The sequence below is a fragment of the Carcharodon carcharias genome, chromosome 14 (genome assembly GCF_017639515.1).
Source record: "Carcharodon carcharias isolate sCarCar2 chromosome 14, sCarCar2.pri, whole genome shotgun sequence".
NCBI classification, from domain to species: domain Eukaryota; kingdom Metazoa; phylum Chordata; class Chondrichthyes; order Lamniformes; family Lamnidae; genus Carcharodon; species Carcharodon carcharias.
This window is the reverse complement of record NC_054480.1, coordinates 4067833-4092910: the sequence shown is the minus strand read 5'-3', so window position 1 is coordinate 4092910 and position 25078 is coordinate 4067833. Positions and strand designations below refer to the sequence as shown.

General features: G+C 45.9%; 1 protein-coding gene across 3 annotated transcripts in view; it reads right to left on the bottom strand.

Moving 5' to 3' along the window:
* Positions 1-25078, bottom strand: part of fer1l4 (fer-1 like family member 4) — a 351889-nt gene that overhangs the window by 237707 nt on the left and 89104 nt on the right. For all 3 annotated transcript variants that reach the window (XM_041204900.1, XM_041204899.1, XM_041204901.1), the window contains exons 15-16: positions 18584-18954; positions 602-710 (exon numbers count right to left, since the gene is read on the bottom strand). In XM_041204900.1, coding sequence (XP_041060834.1) covers positions 602-710; positions 18584-18954 — 480 coding nt within the window. The remainder of the gene's footprint in view (positions 1-601; positions 711-18583; positions 18955-25078) is intronic.

Below are 25078 nucleotides of genomic sequence, written 5' to 3'. Positions count from 1 at the left end.
TTTGAACCAAAGCTGTAATAGGATCTGGAGCCCAAATAGAGAATTGGGGAGCGGGTCATTGCTGAGTAAGTGCCACTTGATAGCCGTTGATCATTGATTCCATCACTTTGCTAATGAGTGAGAGTAGAATGATGGAGCGATAATTGGCCATGATGGATATCCCATACTTCTTGTGGGCTCAGGGTGTTGGGGGGAGGCCCATGGCGGGGGGGTTCAGTCTGTGTATTTACAATAGTCACCCAGAAGTTAGAAGAGGTTTTAATCCTTTCAAACTTTTCTGGGTAACTATTGGTATAACTCTGGTGGAACCATCTGGAGTCTGCGTTTTAAATCGCATTTTCAGATGGTTCCCGCACAGCACAAATGTCCAGACGAAGTATGCACTTCTGGGCAATTGCTGTGCAAATGCTTACCTCTTCTGAGAGGGTTCCCCTGCGCATCTTTGGGGTATCCCCAAACCAATGCTGGCGAGCTCAGAGGTTACGGCCCATTACTGTGTATCTCTGTAAACAGATGATGAAAGATTTGGCCATAACCCTGGCTCTTCATAAATGTCACAGCGGCACTTTCACCCACAATATCAACAAAAGCAAGTTCTTACCTATGGACACTTCGAAGGTGAGAGGGTGTGACCCTACGGAAGGGTCAACCATGGTTGCCTCAAAAAATGCAGCAAACAGCAGGAATTCCTTTTTCACACCTGCAATAAACTGATCAAAGAAAGACTTTGAATTTTGGTGCTTTCATTACTTCCATCCTGAGATCTGATTGCTGAAATTTTTTAGCTGCCAGCTTGTCCTTCGTCTACTCCACCCAGCTCAGCGATACTCACACGATAGGGTGGTCACTTCTGCCAATGCTATCATCGCCAGGTAAATCAGGGAGGACGAAGTCAAGTAGGATTACTTTCCCATGATGAAGGGCTAGTCTGGCAGTAATGTCCCACAGCACATTGACTCAGTCAATGCTGGTGCCACCAAGTCATCTTTGGTGACTGGCATTGAACTTTGAACCCAGAGAACATTTAGTCCTAATACGCTCCATCCCAGCTCAAATTCACTTTTGAAATGAAGCAGTCCAACACACTCCCCTCAACGTGCCAGCTGAGAAATTCACCAATAGATTCTACACTACTGTCTCCCACAGGCCCACCTTCATCAGTCAAAATACAAGTTGGGATTTGTATAGCTCCATGCACTATAGGATTGGCCCTATCAGCAATCTTTTAAATAGGACAATAGCCATTTTCTCACCTTGCAAGCTTGAAGCAGAAATAAAGCACATCAAAACTACCCTGCGGAACAATGGTTATCCTCATCAGTTCCTTGCTCACTGTGTATCGTGCAAACTCACAAATGGGCCAAAGGCTGCCATGTTAGGACCTGGAAAGTGTCTGGTCTATTTCAAATTACCCTGGAAAGGCAAAATATCTCAAAAAATTTGAACAACGGGTTAAGCAATCTGTCTGAAGCTGCCTCATTGCAATGGCTGCGTGAGTGGTGTTTTCCAATAACAGGATGCTTCCAAAAGTCTTAAAAGACATTTTAGCTACTGCACAACTGAGCAATGTTGTGTACGAATTTCAGTGCTGATGAAATGCCAAGTACATAGGTTATACATCCCACAGATTATCTGATCGAACCAAACAGCCATTCCTTTGGTTGTTCGTAATAGACCAATCCGCGCTTGCAAAACCCAAAACAAAACATCTACTGTTAGATGTGATTCTGTGATTGAGCAGCACTTGCTGAACAATCTTGACTGCGCTAACAGGCTACACTAACAACCAATTTAAGATAATCAGTCGAGCTGGTAACATGGCTCATTTACACTTGCCAGAAGTGATATACATTCATATATAGGGGTCCATGCTCTGCAAACAAAAGGAATATGTTCAAGCCTTGTACCTTTTTTGAATTACCCTATTTCTGTGCCAGGGAGATGAGAGTGACTGCCCTCAACATCAAGGCAGCCTTTGACTGAGTGTGACATCAAGGAGCCCTAGCAAAATTGAAGACAGTGGGAATCGGGGGAAACTCTCCACTGATTGGAGTCATACCTAACACAAAAGTTGTTGGATGCTGGTCACAGTCTCAGGACATCACTGAAGCAGTTTCTCATGATAGTGTCCAAGACCCAACCATCTTCGGTTGCTTCATCAATGACCTTCCCTCCAACATGTTCACTGATGATTGTGCAATGTTTGGTACAATTCACAACTCCTCAGATACTGAAGCAGTTTGTGTCTATGTGCAGCAAGACCTGGACAATATCCAGGCTTGGGCTAATAAGCGACAAGTAACATTTGCACCACACAAGGGTCAGGCAATGACCACCTCCAACAAGGGAAAGTCCAACTATTGTATGATGTTGGATGTGCCTGCATACCATCTAATGTAAAGATGCTTGGCAGAGCAAAGGTTAACATGGGATTGGAGAATAGCACCACTCACATATAGAGACACATGGTAACAATCTAGAGAGGATGCTTTGGAAGCAGCCTGCATGGAGACAGCAGCACCATGCACGACACTAGCTGGGTTCTGTAAATAAATAAAGAGTAACAATAAAGGTTTCATGTTTAAAATGCCACCTTTCATTACAATGGAATGCAGGGACATACAACACCAACCATCTCGCCTTGACATTCAATGTCATTACCATCGTTGAGTCTCCCACTATCAACTTCCTGGGGGGTACCATTGACCAGAAACTGAACTGGACTAGCCACATAATTACTACAGCTACAAGAACAGGTCAGAGGCTGGGAATCCTGCTGTGAGTAACTCACCTCCTGACTCCCCAAAACCTGTCCACCATCTACAAGGCACAAGTCAGGAGTGTGATGGAATACTCCCCACTTGCCTGGATGAGTGCAGCTCCAACAACACTCAAGAGGCTTGACACCACCCAAAGCAGCCCACTTGATCAACACTCCATCCACTAACTTAAACACTCGCTCCCTCCAACACTGAAGCACAGTGGCAACAGTATGTACCATCTACAAGATGCACAGCATAAACTCACCAAGGCTCCTTCAACAGCACCTCCGAAGCCTGTGACCTCTACCACCTAGATAGGAACACCAGCAAGTTCCCCTCCAAGCCACAACCACTCTGACTTGGAAATATATCGCCGTTCTTTCACTGTTCCTGGGTCAAAATCCTGGAACTCCCTCCCTAACAGCACTGTGGGTGTACCTACGCCACATGCACTATAGCAGTTCCAGAAGGCAGCTCACCATTCCTTTCTCAAGGGCAATAAGGTGAGGATGATACCAATCGACTGAAACAGGGCATAGATAGGCTAACAGAATGGGCAGACAAGTAGCAGATGGAAGTTAATACAAAGAAGTGAAGTTGAGAGCAGAGCTGGAGAGTTAAAAAAGCACGAGAAGAGGCGAGACTGAGAGTGGAGCTGCAGTGTTAAAATTGTGTGCGAAAGGGCGAGACTGAGATAAACACAGTAAATTTTAGTATGCATAGGAATTATTCTAAATTAAGGTAGTAATTAAAATAAATGAGAAAATACTTTAATAAACGCTTTATATAAAGTTTAAAGTATGTCAGTGCAACTCGGCCATGTGGAATGTGCATCTTGTGGGATGTGGGAAGTCGTGCAGGCACAAAATGCTCTTGATGACTATGTCTGCAGGAAGTGTTCAGCTGCAGAAACTTGAGCTCGAGTTGCGGAGCTTGAGCAGTGGCTGAAGTCATTGTGGTGCATCCGCAAGTCTGAGGATTACGTGGATAGCATGTTTAGAGAGGTGGTCACACCACAGCTAAGAAGTACACAGGCAGGGAATAGGTGATCACCAGAGTATCTAAGAGAAACAGGCAGGTAGTGCAGGAATCTCCTGAGACTCTCCTGAATCTCTCCTCACTCTCTAACTGTTTTTCCATTTTGGATACTGGTGAGTGAGATGGTTCCTCAGAGGGACTGGAGCAAAAGCCAAGTTTGTGGCACCACGGTTGGCTCAGCCACACAGGAAGAGTGGAAGTGCTATAGTAGTAGGGGATTCCATAGTTAAGGCGCTCTGGGGCCGTAGACATGAACCCAGGGTGGTAAGTTGCCTCCCTGGTGCCAGGGTCAAGGATCTCACAGAGTGGCTGCAGGACGCTGGGGGAGGGTGAACAGCCAGAGGTCGTGGTTCACATTGGGACCAATGACATAGGCAGGAAAAGGGATGAGTTCCTGAAAGCAGATTTTAGGGAATTAGGAAGTGAATTAAAAAGCAGGACCTCAAGAGCAGTAGTCTCAGGATTACTCCCAGTGCCACGTGCTAGTGAGCATAAGAATGGGAAGGCTGAGCAGTTCAACATGTGGCTGGAGAAATGGAGTAGGAGGGAGGGCTTTAGATTTCTGAGACATTGGGATCGGTTTTGGGGTGAGTGGGACCTGCACAAGAAGGATGGGTTACACCTTAACACTAATGTCCTCACAGGGAGGTTTGCTAGTGCTGTTGGGAAGGATTTAAACTAGATTGGCAGGGGGATGGGAACCTGAGGAGAAATTCAGAGAGGGGAGGGGAAAAACTGGCAGTGGGAAGTAGTGAAGTATCAACTGATAATGCGGATATATCAGAGTAGTAACAAGGTAGGCAATATCTGGAGAGTTTGATAGAATTAGAATAGGCAACAGTAAGTCATTAGATGGAGTCAGAATAAGCAGGAAAGTAAAAAAGCCTAAATCAGGGTTAATGTGGATGTATGTGAATGCACAGAGTGTGACTAATAAGATCGATAAACTACAGGCAATGGGTTAACAAATGAAATTATGATATTATTGCGATAACAGAGATCTGAGTCAAAGAAGGGCAGGACTGGGTGTTAAATATTCCTGGGTGAAAGGTGTTTAGGAGAGACAGGAGAGGAAGAAACGTGGGAGAGTGGAAATATCAATTACAGATGGCATCACAGTAATGGGGAGGGCGGATGTTCCAGAGGAGGTCAAGGATGGAATATCTCCGGCTAGAGGTAAGGAATGGGAAAGGTGCAATAACATTGATCGTTGTGGTATATAGAGCGCCAACTAGTGGAGGGGATGTGGAGAAACATATCTGCAAAAAAATTAGTGAGAGGTGCAAGAATTATAGAGTAATCATAATGGGGGACTTCAAATATATATATATATATATATATATATATAGTTATTCAACTGTAGACTGGATGGGAATAGTACCAAAGGACAAGAGGGGCGAGAGTTCCTGGAATGTGTTTGAGATAATGTTCTGCAGCAGTATGTTTCCAGTCCAACGAGAGGAAATGTACTTTTGGACCTGGTTCTGGGTATGAGTTGGCCCAAGTGGATCAAATATCAGTGGGACAGTCTCTAGGAGACAGTGACCATTGTATCGTAAGGTTTAGGTTGGCCATGGAAAAGGACTGGGAACAATCCAGAACAGGGATAATTAACTGGGGGAAAGCCAACTTTGATGGGATGGGAATGCATCTGAATCGTGTGAGTTGGAATCAAATGTTGGCAGAAAAACAGTGGCTGAACAATGGGCCACCTTCAAAGAAAAAGTATTGCAGGTGGTAAAAGAAAGAGTAGGGCTGATTAGAGACAAAAACAGGGGACTTGCATGTGGAGGCTGGGGAAATGGTGGAGGTGTTGAACAAATACTTTGCATCTGTCTTCACAAAGGAAGATGATGCTACCCAGGCTGAGGTGAGAGAGGAGGTAACTGGTACACCAGAAGAACTTACAATTGAGAGGAAGGTGGTGTTGGAAAGACTATTTTTACTTAAAATAGATAAGATAACAGGACTGAATGAGATGCATCCAAGGGTACTGAGGGAAGTGAGAGTGGAAATTGCAGAAGCACTAGTGATAATCTTCCAGTCTCCCTTTGACACAGGGGAGGTGCCAGACGATGAGAGAATTGCGAATGTTACACCCTTGTTCAAAAAAGGGTAGGATAAAGCCAGCAACTACAGACCAGTCAGTTTGACTTCAGTAGTATGGAAACTTCTAGAAACTATAGTAGGGCTAGAATATAATGCTCATCAGGCGGGTGCACGCCTGACCTGACTGAGTATAAAATGATACACGGTGATGTCAGGCAAGCGTCCTGACATCATCGCGCACTCGCATGATATTTCAGTCGGCGGGCACACCTGGGAGTTGGCAGCACACCCACCGACAATTAAAAGGCTATTAAGGCCGTTAAAGATTTAATGAAATGTTATTTCTTCAGGCCAAGTGGCCTTTGCATTTTTTAGGAAACCTCATCCACAGGTGGGATGAGGTTTCCAACAGCAAATAAAAATAAAATAAAAATGTTAACATTTCATTAAGAACATGTCCCTGCTCATGTGTCAGAGTCACGTGAGGCAACATGTTTTTTAGCACCTCAAAATTCTTTATTTTTTATTTTGCAAACTCTTCATGTCCCTGAGGCAGCTCTGTGCCTCAGGGAGTTTTTCCAGCGCACACCCACACACATGCGCAAAGTTCACACTCACTTTCCTCCCCCCCCCACCACACAGGCAGCTCTGTGCACTGCCATGTGCGTTTCACGCTAGGCGGGCCTTAATCGCGGTCCAAACCCCATCGCGGGCGGGGGTCAACTTCCCAACTGCTCCCACCCAACCAGGGAAAAATCCTCGCCTAGGGGATAAAATCAACAATCACTTAGACAAGTGCAGCATAATTAAGGATATCCAGCATGGATTCATTAAGGGAAAGTCATGTTTAACTAACTTGCTGGAGTTTTTTGAGGATGCAACAGAGAAGGTTAATAAGGGAAACGCTATTGATGTGGTGTATATGAAATTTCAAAAGGCATTTGATCCAGTGCCACACAACAGACTTGTGAGCAAAATTCTAGGTCATGGAATAAAAGGGAAAGTAGGCACTTGGGTACGAAATTGGCTGAGTGACAGGAAACAGAGAGTAGTGATAAATGGTTGTTTTTCCGATTGGATGAAGGTTTGTAGTGGAGTTCCTCAGGAGTCAATGTTGGGATTGTTGTTCTTCCTGATATATATTAATGACCTAGACTGCGGTATGCAGGGCATGATTTCAAAATTTGTAGATGGTACGAAGATTGGAAATGTTGTCAACTGTGATGGGGATAGTCTTGAAAAAAGGACATAGACATATTGGTGGACTGGGCAGACAAGTGGCAAATGAAGTTCACTACAGAGAAGTGTGAGGTGATTCATTTTGGCAGGAAAAATATGGTGAGGCAGTATAAAATAAAGGGAGAGCCTCTAAAGGAGGTGCAGGAACAGAGAAACCTCGGTGTATGCTTACATGGGTCATTGGAGGTGGCAGGGCATGTTGAGAGAGCAGTTAATAAAGCAAATAGTATCTTAGGCTTTATAAGAGACTAGTTAGGCCTCATCTTGAGTACTGCATTCAGGTCTGGGCTCCATACTTGAGGAAGGATGAGAAGGCTTTGGAGAGAGTACAGAGGAGATTCACAAGAATGATTCCAAGGATAATGAACTGTAGCTATGAGGATAGATTGGAGAGATTGGGACTGTTTTCCTTGGAGAAATGAAGGCTGAGAGGAGTCTTGATTGAGGTATTCAAGATCCTGAGGGGTATGGACAGGGTAAATAGTGAGAAACTGTTCCCACTCAGGAGAATATCAAGAACTAGAGGGCAGATTCAAAATAATTGGCAAAAGGAGTAAATGTGATGTGAGGAAAATTCTTTCACCCCAAGGGTGGTTGGAGTCTGGAACACCCTGAAAGGGTGGTGGAGTTGGGTGCGATGGGGTGAAAATGGAGTTTTTTGATATATTTGTGTATGGGATGTGGGCGTGGCAGGCTAGCTCAGTATTTATTGCCCACCCCTAGTTGCCTTGAGAAGGTGGTGGTGAGCTGCCTTCTTGAACCGCTGCAGTCCACGTGGTGTAGGTACACCCACAGTGCTGTTAGGGAGGGAGTTCTGGGATTTGACCCAGCGACAGTGAAGGGAAGGAGATATCATTCCATGTTAGAATGGTGTGTGGCTTGGAGAGGAGCTTCCAGGTGGTGGTGTTCCCATGTGTCTGCTGCCCTTATCCTTCTAAGGGATAGAGGTTTGGAAGGTGCTGTTGAAGTGACCACAGAGACAGTTCGGAGGCTGTCTAGTGCCAAGGTGGGCTGGGCAAAACACCTATCCCAGTGCTCCAGCACTTTGCCAAAGATACGAAAAAGGAATAAAACAAAAATCTGCCCTATCCATGCCAACCTACGCCTCTCTCCTCACCCTTCATGGTCCCTCATATCCTCCATGCCAACCCATGCCCCTCTACTCACTCCCTTTGGCCCCTCATAACCTTTATGCCAATCTAAGAACCTCTAACCAACCCCATGGCCCCTTATACCCTCCATGACAATCAAAGGCCCTCCACCCACCCCCCCCCATTGTGGCTCTTGATAGTCCCTATGCCAACTTAGTTTCAACTCATGGCAACAAATACCCCCTAACCACCCCGCTTTTTCTTAACATCTACCATGCCAACTCACCCAGTATCCACCATGGACAGATGTCGTGATCCATGCTAAGATTATACAAAGTTCTTAAGTGTCTATTGATGAATTCACTATTGATAAAAACCCATTCACTACATTTAACTTCATTTTATTCCTTAAAAAAACAAGTATGAGAATTCACCTTCCCATTTCAAAGAGTTTATGACCACTGACACTATCAATCAAACTGTGAATTGACAGGCACCCCATTGTGTTAATGAAAAGTTGTGAATTGAATCATGCAGCACTAATCCTGTAATGATAACCCTCAGACCTATGTCAACAGAGTGAAATAGCAAGCACTGATTTTTAAGACTGCAAACAGTTTTTCAAATATTTAAAGGGCAGGAGATATAAATGTTTTAACAGCTTAATATTTCTCTTGACAATTCCAATGAGTTTTTGCACACATTCATGTCTACTTTCAAGAATCCCAGAGGGCACTTGACTTCTCCCAAAGGGCACCTTATGTCTCCCAAAGGGTACCTAACCTCTCCCAAAGTACTCGGTAAGTTTAAACCTTCTCCTACCAGGTCTGAAATGCACAAGTTGTGTTTTGGGCATCCTGCTAGTGAAAATCAGATCAGATCTGACTGAGGCAGCTGCAATTTAACACATGCAGCTGCTTCTGTGAAACACAGATGTGCAAATTAGAAGTGAGGTCGTTCTCCTTGGAGCAAATGGGATTGAGGGAGATTTGATAGAAGTGGACAAGGTGATGACGGGTTTGGATAAGGTAAAAAAGAAAAGCTGTCCCCATTGGCTGATTGTACAAGGAAAGGGAATGGAAATTAAAGGTTTTGGATAAAGTTGCAGGGGGAATGTGAGGAAGAATGTTTTTACACAGCCAGAGGTATTAACCTGGAACTCGCTGCCTACGAGGGTGATGAAATAGGAAATTGGCTGAGCACTTGAGGGAAATAAACTTGCAGGGTTACAGGGATAGAGCGGGGGAATAGGATAGACTGGATTGCTCTACAGAGAGCCAGCATGGACTCGATGGGCCGAATGCCCTCCTTTTGTGCCGTCGTGGCTTTAAGTGATGTTCACTATGGTGGATTACCTCGACGAAGAGGTGTACAGCGGGTGATCATCAGCTGGAGGTTTTACTGGCCTTGTCTGTACGAAGCCATGAGACTTTATGAAGTCAATGTTAAAGACTCCCAGAATAACTCTGACTCCCACTCTGCTCTATATTACTATGTTCCCACATGTCTGGTTGGACAAGACAATGATGATGGAGGTTGGTAAAAGTGATACTGTGAATACTAATATGCCTGGCTTGCTGCTTGACTGATCTGTGTGAAAGTTGGGCTGAGGCTGCCATGTCTGGTCATTACGGTGATGTTCATTCACTTTGCTTCAGCGGTTATTGACAATTGCCTGGTTTGCTCAGTCACAGTTGGACATTCAGACATGAGCCCTGAGTGGGTGGTGGGAAGGCACAGGCTTTGTCCAGGGAAGGAGATTAATGAATCAGTTAGCTTTTAGTGATAATCAGGAAGCTGCAATGTGAAAGGCCAAAAATGCTTAATTGAATTCAATGACTTAACCTGTTCTCATGATTTGAACTCATGACCTCCTCAGAGGGTCAGTAATGTTGATGGGGCTGGAAGGGGTCATGAAGGAATAATGAAAGTCTAGTAATTGCATAAGCCCAAGTAAGTCCCAGTAAAACAAGTCAAAGGCAAAGACAGGGAAACTTCAAATTGGCCCCAGGGTGAACCTGTCAGCTGTGCACTAACATGTACCAGATTCTTCGGGTTTGCCAAAATAAAGTTTGAAAATATGATTCTGAACTGGGCAGGCCCATTAACAAGTTCCTGGTGGAGCATAATGGACCGTGTACTGGCATTGAGCAGGTTCCCTGTTTGTTCCCTTTCCTGGCCCTTTGGGAATTATAAACTGTCCTAGAGGCAGTGAGATCCCAAAAAACAGACTGGATTTTTGCTGAGTCGGGAGCCCTTTAAAAATAGTGGGTGGGTCCCGAGTCCAGGAGTCCTGACCCCATTCCCAGGGTTTCTGATTTTCAGGAGTGCTTTTTAAGTGTGTGTGTTAGTTTGGTTTACCTCACCCTGCCCTCTCAACCTGGCCGGCTCCATTACAGGAACAGCGATTTTCATGGAGTTGAGGCAGTTTTTCAAAGAGTTGTGGTTCACGGCACCACAGAGGCACCATGAACAATAGTCCGCATGAGGAGACATTTGAAGGGTAAGTTCAAAGGTCATCCTCATGCCAAGGTATGCCTCCCACCCACCCCCATGGCCCCTCATGCCCCTGCCAAGATATGCCCACCAGGCATTAGGCTTGGCTGAGATCCCTGAAATCTGTTAGCCTGTTGAAACACCTGAGTCGCAGATAAACACTGATTGATTGGCAGCACTGGCTCTTTGATCTATGCTCTCAATTGCAGCCTGCACTCCCCCCCACCCACCAGCCCCCACCCCCAGCAATGAAAATCCTGTCCTTGCAGGTACTTTCTCCTGAGGCCTGCAGGCCGAAGCTAGAATTTTCCGAACTCCCGGTCTCTACTTCGAGAATAAAAATCCAGCCCAGATTGAGATTTTCAAATCCTGACTGCACTGCGTCCTGACCACACAGACGCAGAAATATAGGTAAATTTCAGAGAAGTGTAAAAATAATAGGATAGTAATAGTGGGGGATTTCAACTTCCCCAACATTAACTGGGTTAGTCATAGTGTGATAGGTTTAGAGGGAGCGGAATTCTTAAAATGCATCCTGGAGAGCTTTTTAAGCCAGTACATAGACGGTCCTACAAGAGAGGGGGCGGTCCTGGACTTAATTTTAGGGAATGAAGCTGAGCAAGTGGTAGTGGTATCACTGGGGGAGGATTTTGCAGATAGTGATTAAAGCTCCATTAGTTTCAAGGTTGTTATGGAAAAGGACAAGGATGGGCCAGAAATTAGAGTTCTAAATTGGGGGAAGGCCGATTTTAATAAGATCAGATATGATTTGGCCAGAGTGGACTGGGAACAACTACTTTTAGGTAAATCTGCATCAGAGCAGTGGGACTCATTCAAGAAGGAAATAGGGAGAGTACAGGGCCAACATATTCCAGTAAGGATAAAGGGTGGGACCAACAAATCCAGGGAACCCTGGATGTCGAGGGATATACAGGATTGGATAAAGAGAAAAAGGGAGGCTTATGGCAGATACTGAGGGCTCAAAACAGAAGAAACCCTAGAGGAGTTTAGAATGTGTAGATGGGAACTTAAAAAGGAAATTTGGAGAACAAAAAGGGGGCATGAAAAAACATTGGCAGGTAAAATAAAGGAAAATCCAAAGTTATGTTACAGGTACATTAAAAGTAAGAGGATAACTAGAAAAGAGGAGCTACGAGGAGAGATTGGATAGGTTGGGGTTATTTTCCTTAGAACAAAGAAGGCTGAGAGGTGACTTGATTGAGGTGTACAAAATTATGAGGGGAATAGATGGAGTGGACAGGATAAAATTGTTTCCCTTGGTGAAGAATTCTAGAACCAGGGGACATAGATTCAAGATAAGTGGCAGAAGGTGTAGGGGGGACATGAGGAAGAACGTTTTTACACAGAGGGTAGTGGGTGTCTGGAATTCGCTGCCCAAGTTGGTGGTAGAGGCAGAAACTCTAAACTCTTTTAAAATGTACCTGGATCTGCACCTTAAGTGCTGTAAGCTGCAGGGCTATGGGCCAAGTGCAGGAAGGTGGGGTTAGAAAAGTGTCCTTGGACTGGCATGGACAAGATGGGCTGAATGGCCTCCTTCTGTGCTGTAACTTTTCTATGGTTCTAACTAGGGAAGGAGTAGGGCCCATTAAGGACCATAGTGGTAATTTGTCTGTGGAGCCGAAAGACGGAGGTAGGGTTCTAAATGTATACTTTGTGTCAGTGTTTACAAGTGAGAGGGACGATGTGGGTATGGAAATCAGGCAGAAGGACTGTGATATAATTAAAGAAATTAGCATAGAAAGGGAGGAGGTTCTAAGTGGTCTAGCAGGCTTAAAAATAGATAAATCTCCAGGCCTGGATGAAATGTAACCCAGGCTGTTGAGTGAGGCAAGGGAGGAGATAGCAGGGGCACTGGCAATAATTTTCAATACCTGTCTGGCCACAGGAGAGGTGCCAGAGGACTGGCGACCTGGTACCATTATTCAAGGAGTGAGGAAAGGATAAACCAGGGAACTACAGGCCAGTCAGTCTAACCTCAGTGGTGGGGAAACTATTGGAAGCAATTCTGAGGGACAGAATTAATCTACAACTGGAGATTAATCAAGGACAGTCAGCATGGTTTTGTTAAGGGGAGGTCATGTCTGACCAATTTGCTCAATTTTTCGAAGAGGTGACCAGGTGTGTAGATGAGGACAATGCATTTGACGTAGTCTACTTGGACTTCAGCAAGGCTTTTGATAAGGTCCCGCATGGGAGACTGCTAACGAAGGTAAGAGCCCATGGGATCCAAGGCAATTTGGCAAATTGGATCCAGAATTGGCTGAGTGGCAGGAAGCAGAGGGTGATGGTTGAGGGGCGTTTTTGTGACTGGATGCCTGTGCCCAGTGGGGTTCCATAGGGATCAGTGTTGGGTCCCTTGCTGTTTGTGGTATATATAAACAATTTAGACTTGAACGAAGGAGGATTGATAAGTAAGTTGACGGGTGGCACAAAAATTGGTGGGGTGGTAAATAGTGAGGAGGATTGCCTTAGATTACAGGAGGATATAAATGGGCTGGTGAGCTGGGCTGATCAGTGGCAAATGGTATTTAATCCGGATAAATGTGAGGTGATGCACATGGGCAGGACAAACAAGGCACGGGAATCTACGATGAATGGTAGGACCCTGGGAAGTACCGAGGATCAGAGGGACCTTGGTGTGCATGTCCATCGATCCCTGAAGGTAGCAGGACAGGTAGATAAGGTGGTTAAGAAGGCATATGGGATACTTGCCTTTATTAGCCGAGCCATAGAATACAAGAGCAGGGAGGTTATGCTGAAACTGTATAATATGCTGGTGAGACCACAGCTAGAGTACTGTGTTCGTTCTGGAATCCACATTATAGGAAGTATGTGATTGCAGTAGAGTGCAGAGGAGATTTACCAGCATGTTGCCTAGGCTGGAGAGTTTTAGTTATGAGGAGAGATTGGATAGACTGGGGTTATTTTCCTTGGAGCAGAGGAGATTGAGGGGGGACATGATTGAGGTGTATAAAATTATGAGGGGCATAGATAGGGTAGGAAGGAACTTTTCCCTTGGTGGAGGGGTCAATAACCAGGGGACATAGGTTTAGGTTAAGGGGCAGAAGGTTTAGAGGGGATGTGAGGAAGAATTTTTTTCACCCAGAGTGATGGGAATCTGGAATTCACTGCCTGAAAGGGTGGTAGAGGCAGAAACTCTCATAACATTTAAGAAGTATTTGGATGTGCCCTTGCGATGCCAGGGCATACAAGGCTATGGGCCTAGTGCTGGAAAATGGGATTAGAATAGTTAGGTACTTGTTTGACTGGTGCAGACTCAATGGGCCGAAGGGCATTTTTCTGTGCTGTAGACCTCTATGACTCTCTGACTATGGGTAAAATCTTGCACCTAGCTAGAAGAAGCCAATCAATGTGTTTATCTTTTCAGCTTATGAATAAAATTGGTGCTATGAAAAGGGTTTTATTGTTAGAAGGGCTGAAGTTCAAAAGACCTAGTGATACAATGGAAAATTTACATTCAAAGGGAAAGCTAGGTATATAAAGAAAGGAGTTTTGTGTGTAAGGTAGAGGCATTTAAGACCTAGCCAGCCTGTACACCTCTAACCAATTTGCAAAGGAACCTCATTTGGAATTTGTGAGGTCAAATGCGCTTTGCCTGGTGTCTATTTAAAGTCCATGGGTTACTGTTGCCTTAGTGGTGATTTACCTGGGGGTGATTAACTTGGGGATTTGTTAAAAAGTTATTATAGTAGTAATTTGTAGCCATGTGTAGATGTTTAATTTGTTGTTAAATTAATAAATGTTTAATTTAGTTTTATATAAAAACCTCAAGATTCAGTAGCCAAATAATGATCCACAAGTATGACAAGATCACAGTCTCACCCATAACCATTCCTGTGGAGGGATTTCCCCTCCATACTGATCACCCTGACAACAGTGGGCAATTTTCAGCAGCTTTCTGAGGCTGCCTCTATTCTGAGCTACCCTCGCAATCGCTTTTCTGCTGCAGCAGCACCACCTCTCTCAGTGAGGCTGCCGACCAGCCAATACTCAGGGCCTCTTGCCATAGGAACCTACCCACCAGCCTTAATTGGTTGGTAAATGCAGCAGTGGCCAATCAGGAGCCCGCCACATGTAATCTTGCACTGTTGAGTGCCTTGACAGCATGTGTGGCCTCAGGACCTGTATATGGTCCCAATGCTGGACTCCTGACATTGTGACAAAATTCACCCCAATGTAAATGGATCAAAAAGGCAATTTTTCTTTTATTTGTCCATGGGGTTTGGCCACTGGCAAGGCCAGCATTGTTACCCATCCCTAATTGCCCTTGAGAGTAGTTCAGAGTTAACCCCATTGCTGTGGGTCTGGAGTCATGTGTAGGCCAGACCAGGTAAGGATGACAGATTTCTTTCCTTAAAGGGCATCAGTGAGCCAGGTGGGTTTTTAGAACAATCAATGATAGTTTCATGGTCACCATTACTGAGACTAGCTTTATATTAGACTTTTATTAATTAATGGAATTTAAATTCCATCAGCTGCCATGGTGGAATTGAATCCATATCCCCAGTGCAGGGCAGGTTAGGTTAGGGTAGGGTAGGTTAGGGTAGGAAGGGTAGGGTACGATAGGGTAGGGTAGGTTATGATAGGGTAGGGTAGGGTAGGGTGGGGTAGGGCAGGGTAGAAAGGGTAGGGTAGGGTAGGTTAGGATAGGGTAGGTTAGGGTAGGATAGGTTAGGGTAGGGTAAGTTAGGGTAGGGTAGGTTAGGGTAGGGTAGGATAGGGTAGGGGAGGGTAGGCTAGGTTAGGTTAGGATAGGGTAGGGTAGGGTAGGGGAGGGTAGGGTAGGGGAGGGTAGGTTAGGTTAGGGTAGGGTAGGGTAGGGTAGGATAGGTTAGGGTAGATTAGGGTAGGTTAGGGTAGGTTAGGGTAGGGTAGGGCAGAGTAGGGTAGGTGAGGGTAGGGTAGATTAGGGTAGGGAAGGTTAGGGTAGGGTAGGGTAGGGTAGGGTAGTGTAGGGTAGGATAGGAAGGGTAGGGTAGAGTAGGATAGGTTAGGGTAGGGTAGGGTAGGTTAGGGTAGGGTAGGTTAGGGTAGGTTAGGGTAGGGTAGGATAGGATAGGGTAGGGTAGGATAGGATAGGATAGGGTAGGGTAGGGTAGGTTAGGGTAGGATAGGGTAGGAAGGAAAGGGTAGGGTAGGTTAGGGTAGGGTAGGGTAGGATAGAGTAGGTTAGTTAGGATAGGGTAGGGTAGGTTAGGGTAAATTAGAGTAGGGTAGGGTCGGTTAGGGTAGGTTAAGGTAGGGTAGGGCAGGGTAGGGTAAGGTAGGGTGTGATAGGATAGAGTAGGGTAGGTTATGAAAGGTAGGTTAGGGTAGGTTAGGGTAGGGTAGGGTAGAGTAGGTTAGGTTAGGGTAGGGTAGGTTAGGGTAGGTTAGGATAGGATAGGATAGGGTAGGGTAGGGTAGGGTAGGATAGGTTATGATAGGGTAGGGTAGGGTAGGGTAGGGCAGGGTAGAAAGGGTAGGGTAGGGTAGGTTAGGGTAGGATAGATTAGGGTAGGGTAGGGTAGGGTAGGTTAGGGTAGGATAGGGTAGGATAGGGTAGGATAGGGTAGGATAGGGTAGGGTAGGGTAGGGTGGGATAGGTTAGAGTAGGGTAGGTTATGATAGGTAGGTTAGGGTAGGGTAGGGTAGGGTAGGTTAGGTTAGGGTAGGGTAGGGTAGGGTAGGGTGTGGTAGGTTAAGGTAGTGTAGGTTAGGATAGGGTAGGAAGGGAAGGGTAGGATACGTTACGGTAGGGTAGGTAGGTTAGGTTAGGGTACGGTAGGGTAGGGTAGGGTAGGTTAGGGTAGGGTAGGGTAGGATAGGAAGAGTAGAGTAGGGTAGGTTAGGGTAGGGTAGGTTAGGTTGGGTTAGGGGAGGGTAGGTTATGATAGGGTAGGTTAGGGTAGGGTAGGGTAGTTTAGGGTAGGGTAGGGCAGCGTAGGGTAGGTTAGGTTAGGTTAGGGTAGGGTAGGGTAGGGTAGGTTAGGGTAAGGTAGGGTAGGATAGGGTAGGGTAGGGTAGAGTAGGTTAGGGTAGGGTAGGGTTGCGTAAGTAGGTTAAGGTAGCGTAGGTTAGGATAGGGTAGGAAGGGAAGGGTAGGATACGTTACGGTAGGGTAGGTAGGTTAGGTTAGGGTACGGTAGGGTAGGGTAGGGTAGGTTAGGGTAGGGTAGGTTAGGTTGGGTTAGGGGAGGGTAGGTTATGATAGGGTAGGTTAGGGTAGGGTAGGGTAGCTTAGGGTAGGGTAGGGCAGCGTAGGGTAGGTTAGGTTAGGGTAGGGTAGGGTAGGGTAGGATAGGTTAGGGTAAGGTAGGTTAGGGTAGGGTAGGGTAGAGTAGGGTAGGTAGGGTAGGGTAGGGTAGGGTAGGTTAGGGTAGGTAGGGTAGGGTAGGTTAGGGTAGGGTAGGGTAGAGTAGGGTAGGTAGGGTAGGGTAGGTTAGGGTAGGTAGAGTAGGGTAGGTAGGGTAGGGTAGGTAGGGTAGGGTAGGTTAGGGTAGGGTAGGATAGGTTAGGGTAGGGTAGGTTAGGGTAGGGTAGAGTAGGGTAGGGTAGGGTAGGTTCACAGCCTGGGCCATTATTCCAGTGACATCATCACTATGCCACCGTCTCCCATTAACTAGGAGGGTTTCTGGAGAGAGGGTTTGGGTCATCTTGAGATGGGAATAATGGTTAGTTTATGGAAAAATGAGAAGGGAAAAGGGACTGGAATCCCACAGGGGTCTGTACTGGGGCCTCAACTTTTTACGATTTACTTCACTGACTTAGATGAGGGGAGTGAGGACATGAAGCTAAATTTACAGATGACACAAAGATAGGTAGGAAAGTCTGTTGTGAAGAGAACATGAGGAGGTTGTAGATGGATATAGAGAGGCTGAGTGAGTGGGCAAAGAACTGGCAAATGGAGTTTAATGTGGGAATATGTGAAGTTGTTCATTTGGCAGGAAGAACAAAAACGCAGATATTACTTAAATGGAGAACAACTGCATAATTCTGAGTTGCAGAGGGATCTGGGTGTTCTAGTATATGAGTCACAAAAAGTTAGTATACAGGTACAGCAAGTAATTAAGAAGGTTAATGGAATGTTATCCTTTATGATGAGAGACATTTAACATAAAAGTAAGGATGTTATGCTTCAGTTATACAGGGCATTGGTGAGACTCGAATACTATGTGCAGTTTTAATCTCCTTATTTAAGGATGGATGTAAATGTATTGGAGGCGGTTCAGAGGAGGTTTACTAGATTGATACCTGGAATGAATGGGTTGTCTTATGAGGAAAGGTTGGACAGACTGGGCTTGTTTCCACTGGAGTTTAGAAGAGTGAGGGGTGATTTGATTGAAGTATATAAGATCCTGAATGGCCTTGACAAGGTGGACATGGAAAGGATGTTTCCTCTTGTGGGTGAGTCCAGGACTAGGGGGCACTGTTTTAAAATTAGGGGTGACCCTTTTAGGACAGAGATGGGGAGAATTTTTTTCTCTCAGAGGATTGTGAGACTTTGGAATTCTCTGCCTCAGAAGGTGGTGAAGGTGGGGTCATTGAATATTTTTAAGGCAGAGGTAGATTGATTCTTGTTACGCAAGAGAATCAAAGGTTATCGGGGGTAGATGGGAATGTGGAAATCAAAACACAAGAAGATCAACCATGATCTTATTGAATGGCTGAGCAGGCTCGAGGGGCCGAATGGTCTACTACTGTTCCTATTTCTTATGTTATGTTCTAAGCTTGATGGGCTGAACAACCTTTTCCCATTCTTATAAGTTCTTGAATTCTACTGGATCAGCCAATAGGCACTGGCAAAAAAACAAACCAACCAATAGCAGCTGTGAATGGAAGGCAGAGAACAGAAACATATCACAACAGCTTTGTTGCTAAACTGACCTCTGGGGCTGGGTGGATTTCTTCAACCTCCACCTCTACTGCATTCGGCTGCTCTTGGGAATTTATACCGTCTTCACCTTCATTTTGACTGCTGCTCTCCTCTACAGTCTTAGACATGGATTTCGATTTCTTGCTTATTTTCTTCAGTTTGAGTTTGCTGAAGGCGCTCTTCTGACTTTTGCCTTTTGTGCTTTGAACAGCCGAAATCGAGCTGAAAACTTCCACTGTCACTGCCATAAGTATTCGTCCTCGATAAAATATCCCCTCTCTCAGGCCCTCATTCAAGTTCTTGTGAGCATCCATTAGCACTGAGTTCTGAGGCGAGCCGTAGAGGTGGATCCAAGCTGGGCCAAAGGTCGGATGGAATCCAGCTGAAAAATATAGACAAAGGTAACCTGGGAGGTGGGTTTGCAGTGAGTACAGTGAGGTTTCAGTGAGGTAATATGGGGTTTCTCAGTGTGGGAATGAGAGAATAGGACTTGAGGCTGTCAAAAACTAAAACAAAAATACCTGGAAAAACTCAGCAGGTCTGTCAGCATCTGCGGAGAGGAACAGAGTTAACGTTTCGAGTCCATATTACTCTTCAACAGAACTCAGGCTTAAGGAACTTAAGGCTGTCAAGTCTCCTGGACCTGATGGACTATATCCTCGGGTGTTTTAAGAAGTGGCTGAAAAGATAGTGGATGAAGTAAACTTCTAAAGTTCCCTCAATTCTCCATTCAGCATTGGAGGCCATTCAGGGAAGGTTCACTCAGCTGATTCCTGGGATGAGGACTTTGTCTTATTGGGAAAGGCTGAACAGGTTGTGCCTCTACCCATTGGAGTTTAGAAGAATGAAAGGTGATCTTATTGAAACAAGCAACATTCTGAGGAGAAACTCAGCAGGTCTGACAGCATCTGTGGAGAGAAAGACAGAGTTAACGTTTCAAGTCTGTATGACTCTCCTTCAGGGCTAAAGAGAAGTAAGAATGTGGTGAAATATATGCTGTTTAAGGGGGTGGGTGGGACAGGTGAAGCTGGATAGAAGGCCAGCGATAGGTGGAGGTAAAGGAGAGATTTCCTTCATGTTTTTATGAGGCAGGCTGGGTGGACCTGGAGCCAATCGGTTCTGCGCCGCCATTTTATGTGGGTGGGGCCAATTAAGGCCCACCCAGCATAATGCGTGGCCAGTAGTGCTCAGCGCTACCTGTGAGGGTTGAGGGGGGGGAGGAGGGAGAGTCGGGGCCAGGGCTCTAGGGCGCATGCAGGTGGCAGAGAGCAGCAATCTCCCCGAGGCACAGAGAAGCCTCAGGGAGATTGAATGGATATTAAAATAATTAAAGAATTGATTTAAAGATTTATTTAAACAGGTCTCCTCAGATGACTGTGTCAAATGAGTGGGGATATGTTTTTATATTTATGAAAATTAATTCATATATTTAATAAAACCTTCAGGATACCTCATCCCGCCCGTGGATGAGGTTCCCTGGAAAACGCGAAGGCCAATTGGGCTCTTCACCTGCCCCCAGTGTTAAGGTTGGACGGGCAGTGTTCTCCAGTGCCTTTAAAGTACCAAAAATAGAAATAAATTTTAAAAATAATAATAATGAAAATAAGCAAGGGGGGAAAGAAATAAAAATTAAAAAATAAAACTGAATATAGAAAAAGGGGGGGACCAAAAAGGGGTGGGATTCCATTTTTACTCATTGTTTTATCCCCAGCTTTTAGCCTTTTCAATCTTTTTTCCCACCACCGTCCCCTCCCCCCACCCCACCCCACCCCCACCTCTACCTCACCCCACCCCACCCCACCCCCACCCACACCCCTCCCCCACCCCCACCCCCACCCCCACCGGGGCCGTCTCTCACTTATTCATGTTGTTCTTTCCAGGGTACTATTGTCTGGTTATTATCACGTTCTGCTTTCTACCCTTAATGTCACCATTAGCACCTCCTTTAGTCAGAACCACCACTATTAACACCCCTTTGACCTTATGTTTATGACATCTTTTGCCATCTCTCCTTTACCTCCACTTATCGCTGGTCCTCCATCCAGCTTCCCTGTCCAACCCCCTTAAACAGTTTATATTTCACCACAATTCTGCTTCCCTTTAGCTCTGAAGAAGACTCATACGGACTCAAAACATTCTCTCCACAGATGCTGTCAGAGCTGCTGAGTTTTTCCAGCAATTTTTCTTTCTGTTTCAGATTTCCAGCATCCGCAGTATTTTGCCTTAATCACTGAAAGCAACCATGCAGGTGCAGCAAGCTGCTAAGGCAAATGGTATGTTTTTTTTAATTCATTCATGAGATGTGAGCTTTGCTGGCTGGGCCAGCATTTATTGCCCATCCCTAGTTGCCCTTGAGAAGCTGGTGGTGAGCTGCCTTCTTGAACCGCTGCAGTCCATGTGGTGTAGGTACACCCACAGTGCTGTTAGGCAGGGAGTTCCAGGACTTTGACCCAGCGACAGTGAAGGAATGGTGATATATTTCCAAGATAGAGTGGTGAGTGGTTGGATGGGGACCTTCCAGGTGGTGGTGTTCCCATCTATCTGCTGCCCTTGTCCTTCTAGATGGTAGTGGTCGTGGGTTTGGAAGGTGCTGTCAAAGGAGCCTTGGTGAATTCCTGCAGTGCATCTTGTAGATGGTACACACTGCTGCCACTGTGTGTCAGTGGTGGAGGGAGTGAATATTTGTGGATGTGGTGCCAATCAAGTGGGCTGCTTTGTCCTGGATGGTATCAAGCTCCTTGTGTGTTGTGAAGTCCTAGTCTTTCACCTGCTCTTGTAGCCACAGTATTTATATGGCTCGTCTAGTTCAGTTACTGATTGATGGCAATCCCCAGGATCTTGATAGTGGGGGATTCAGTGATGGTAATGCCATTGAACATCATAGGTCAATGGTTGGATTCTCTCTTGTTGGAGATGGTCATTGCCTGGCACTTGTCTGGCGTGAATGTTACTTGCCACTTGTCAGCCCAAGTCTGGATATTGTCCAAGTCTTGCTGCATTTGGACATGGACTGTTTCAGTATCTGAGGAGTTGTGAATGGTGCTGAACATTGTGCAATTATCAGCAAACATCCCCACTTCTGACCCTATGATGGAAGGAAGGTCACTGATGAAGCAGCTGAAGATGGTTGGGCTGAGGACACTACCCTGAGGAACTCCTGCAGTGATGTCCTGGAGCTGAGATGACTGACCTCCAACAACCACAACCATCTTCCTTTGTGCTAGGTATGACTCCAAACAGTGGAGAGTTTTCCCTCTGATTCCTATTGACTCCAGTTTTGCTAGTGCTCCTTGATGCCACACTCAGTCAAATGCTACCTTGATATCAAGGGCAGTCACTCTCACCTCACCTTGGGAGTTCAGCTCTTTTGTCCATGTTTGAACCAAGGCTGTAATGAGGTCAGGAGCTGAGTGGCCCTGGCAGAACTCAAACTGGACATCAGTGAGCAGGTTATTGCCAAGCAAGTGCTGCTTGGATAGCACTGTCGATGACCCCTTCCATTACTTTACTGTTGGTGGAGAGTAGACTGATGGGGTGGTAATTGGCCAGGTTGGATTTGTCCTGCTTTTTGTGTACAAGACATACCTGGGCAATTTTCCACATAGCCGGGTAAATGCCAGTGTTGTAGCTGTACTGGAACAACTTGGCTAGGGGTGCGGCAGGTTCTGGAGCACAAGTCTTCAGTACTATTGCCGGAATATTGTCAGGGCCCATAGCCTTTGCAGTATCCAGTGCCTTCAGCTGTTTCTTGATATAATGTGGAGGGAATTGAATTGGCTGAAGACTGGCATCTGTGATGCTGGGAACTCCAGAGGAGGCTGAGATGGATCATCCATTTGACACTTCTGGCTGAAGATTGTAACAAATGCTTCAGCCTTATCTTTGGCACTGATGGTCTGGGCTCCCCCATCATTGAGGATGGGGGTGTTTGTGGTGCCTCCTCCTCCAGTGAGTTGTTTGATTGTCCATCACCATTCACGACTGGATGTGGCAGGACTGCAGAATTTAAATCTGATCCATTGATTGTGGGATCGCTTAGCTCTGTCTATCACTTGCTGCTTATGCTGTTTGGCATGCAAGTAATCCTGTATTATAGCTTCACCAGGTTGACACCTCATTTTTAGGTATGCCTGGTGTTGCTCCTGGAATGCTCTCCTGCACTCTTCATTGAACCAGGGTTGATCCCCTGGCTTGATGGTAATGGTAGAGTGGGGGATATGCTGGGCCATGAGGTTACAGATTGTGTTTGAATACAATTCTGCTGCTGCTGATGGCCCACATCGCCTCATGGATGCCCAGTCTTGAGTTGCTAGATCCATTCAAAAACTATCCCATTTAGCATGGTGGTAGTGCCACACAACACAATGGAGGGTATCCTCAATGGGAAGACAGGGCTTTGTCTCCACAATGACTGCGCGGTGGTCACTCCCACCAATACTGACATGGACAGATGCATCTATGGCAGGCAGGTTGGTGAGGATGAGGTCAAGTATGTTTTTCCTTCTTGTTGGTTCCCTCACCACAGACCCAGTTTAGCAGCTATGTCCTTTAGGGCTCAGCCAGCTCGGTCAGTAGTGGTGCTGCCAAGCCATTCTTGCTGATGGACATTGAAGTACATTCTGCACCCTTGCCACCCTCAGACTGATTCCTGGGATGGTAAGATTGTCGTATGAGGAAAGATTGGGCCGACTAGGCCTGTAGTCACTGGAGTTCAGAAGAATGAGAGGGGATCTCATTGAAATGTATATAATTCTGAGAGGTCTGGACAGACTGAATGCAGGGATGATGTTTGCTCTGGCTGGGGCATCTAGAACAAGGGGCCAGAGTCTCAGGACATGGGGTTGACTATTTAGGACTGAGATGAGGAGAAACGTCTTCACTCAGAGGGTGGTGAACCTGTGGAATTCTCTACCACAGAGGCTGTGGAGGCCGAGTCACTGAATATATTTAAGAAAGAAATGGATAGATTTCTGGACTCTAAAGGCATCAAGGGGTATGGGGAGAGAGCGCGGGTACGGGGTTGACATAGAGGATCAGCCACAATCATATTGAATGGCAGAGCAGGCTCGAGGGGCCAAATGGCCTACGTTTTAAAAATGAATTTACGAGGTGTGGGCTTCACTGACTGGACCAGCATTTGTTGCCCATCCATAATTGTCCTTGAGAAGATGGTGATGAGCTGTCTTCTTGAACCACTGCAGTCCATGTGGTGTAGGTACACCCACAGCACTGTTAGGGAGGGAGATCCAGGATTTTGACCCAGCGACAGTGAAGGAATGGTGATATATTTCCTGCTCCTATTTTCTATGTTTCTACAAGATGGACTACAGGAATTCGCCAACATTCCTTTGGCAGCGCCTTCCAAACTCACGACCACTACCATCTAGAAGGACAAGGGCAGCAGATAGATGGGAATACCACCACCTGGAAGTTCCCCTCCAAGTCTCTGAATATCTCTGAAGGTGGAGGGGCATGTTAGTGGGGTGGTGAAAAAAGCATATGGGACACTTGCCTTTATCAATCGAGGCATAGATTACAAAAGTAGGGAGGTCATGTTGGAGTTATATAGAATCTTGGTGAGGCCACAGTTGGAGTACTGTGTGCAGTTCTGGTCGCCACATTATAGGAAGGATGTGATTGCACTGGAGGGGGTGTAGAGGAGATTTACCAGGATGTTGCCTGGGATGAAACATTTAAGTTATGAAGAGAGGTTGGATAGACTTGGGTTGTTTTCGTTGGAGCAGAGAAGACTGAGGGGCGACCTGATCGAGGTGTACAAGATTATGAGGGGCATGGACAGGGTGGATAGGGAGCATAATTATATTTCACCCCTTCCTTGGATTCACCTAGTTCTGTTGAAGGGTCATGAGGACTCGAAACGTCAACTCTTTTCTTCTCCGCCGATGCTGCCAGACCTGCTGAGTTTTTCCAGGTAATTCTGTTTTTGTTGTGGGTAGGGAGCAGCTGTTCCCCTTAGCCGAAGGGTCAGTCACAAGGGGACATAAGTTCGAGGTGAGGGGCAGGAGGTTTAGGGGGGATGTGAGGAAAAACTTTTTTACCCAGAGGGTGGTGACGGTCTGGAATGCGCTGCCTGGGAGAGTGGTGGAGGCGGGTTGCCTCACATCCTTTAAAAAGTACCTGGATGAGCACTTGGCACGTCATAACATTCAAGGCTATGGGCTAAGTGCTGGTAAATGGGATTAGGTAGGTAGGTCAGGTGTTTCTCACGTGTCAGTGCAGACTCGATGGGCTGAAGGGCCACTTCTGCACTGTGATTCTGTGAAGTCACTCATCATCCTGACTTGGAAATATATCACCGTTCCTTCACTGTCAATGGGTGAAAATCCTGGAACTCCCTCCCTAACCATTGAGCCATTGAAAAGTTACAGTGCAGAAAGAGGCCATTCAGCCCATCATGTCTGCTCCAATCAAAAAAGAGAAAAAAGAAACTAGCCGCTCATTTTAATCCCATTTTCCTGCATGTGGTCCATAGTCTTGCGGGTTAC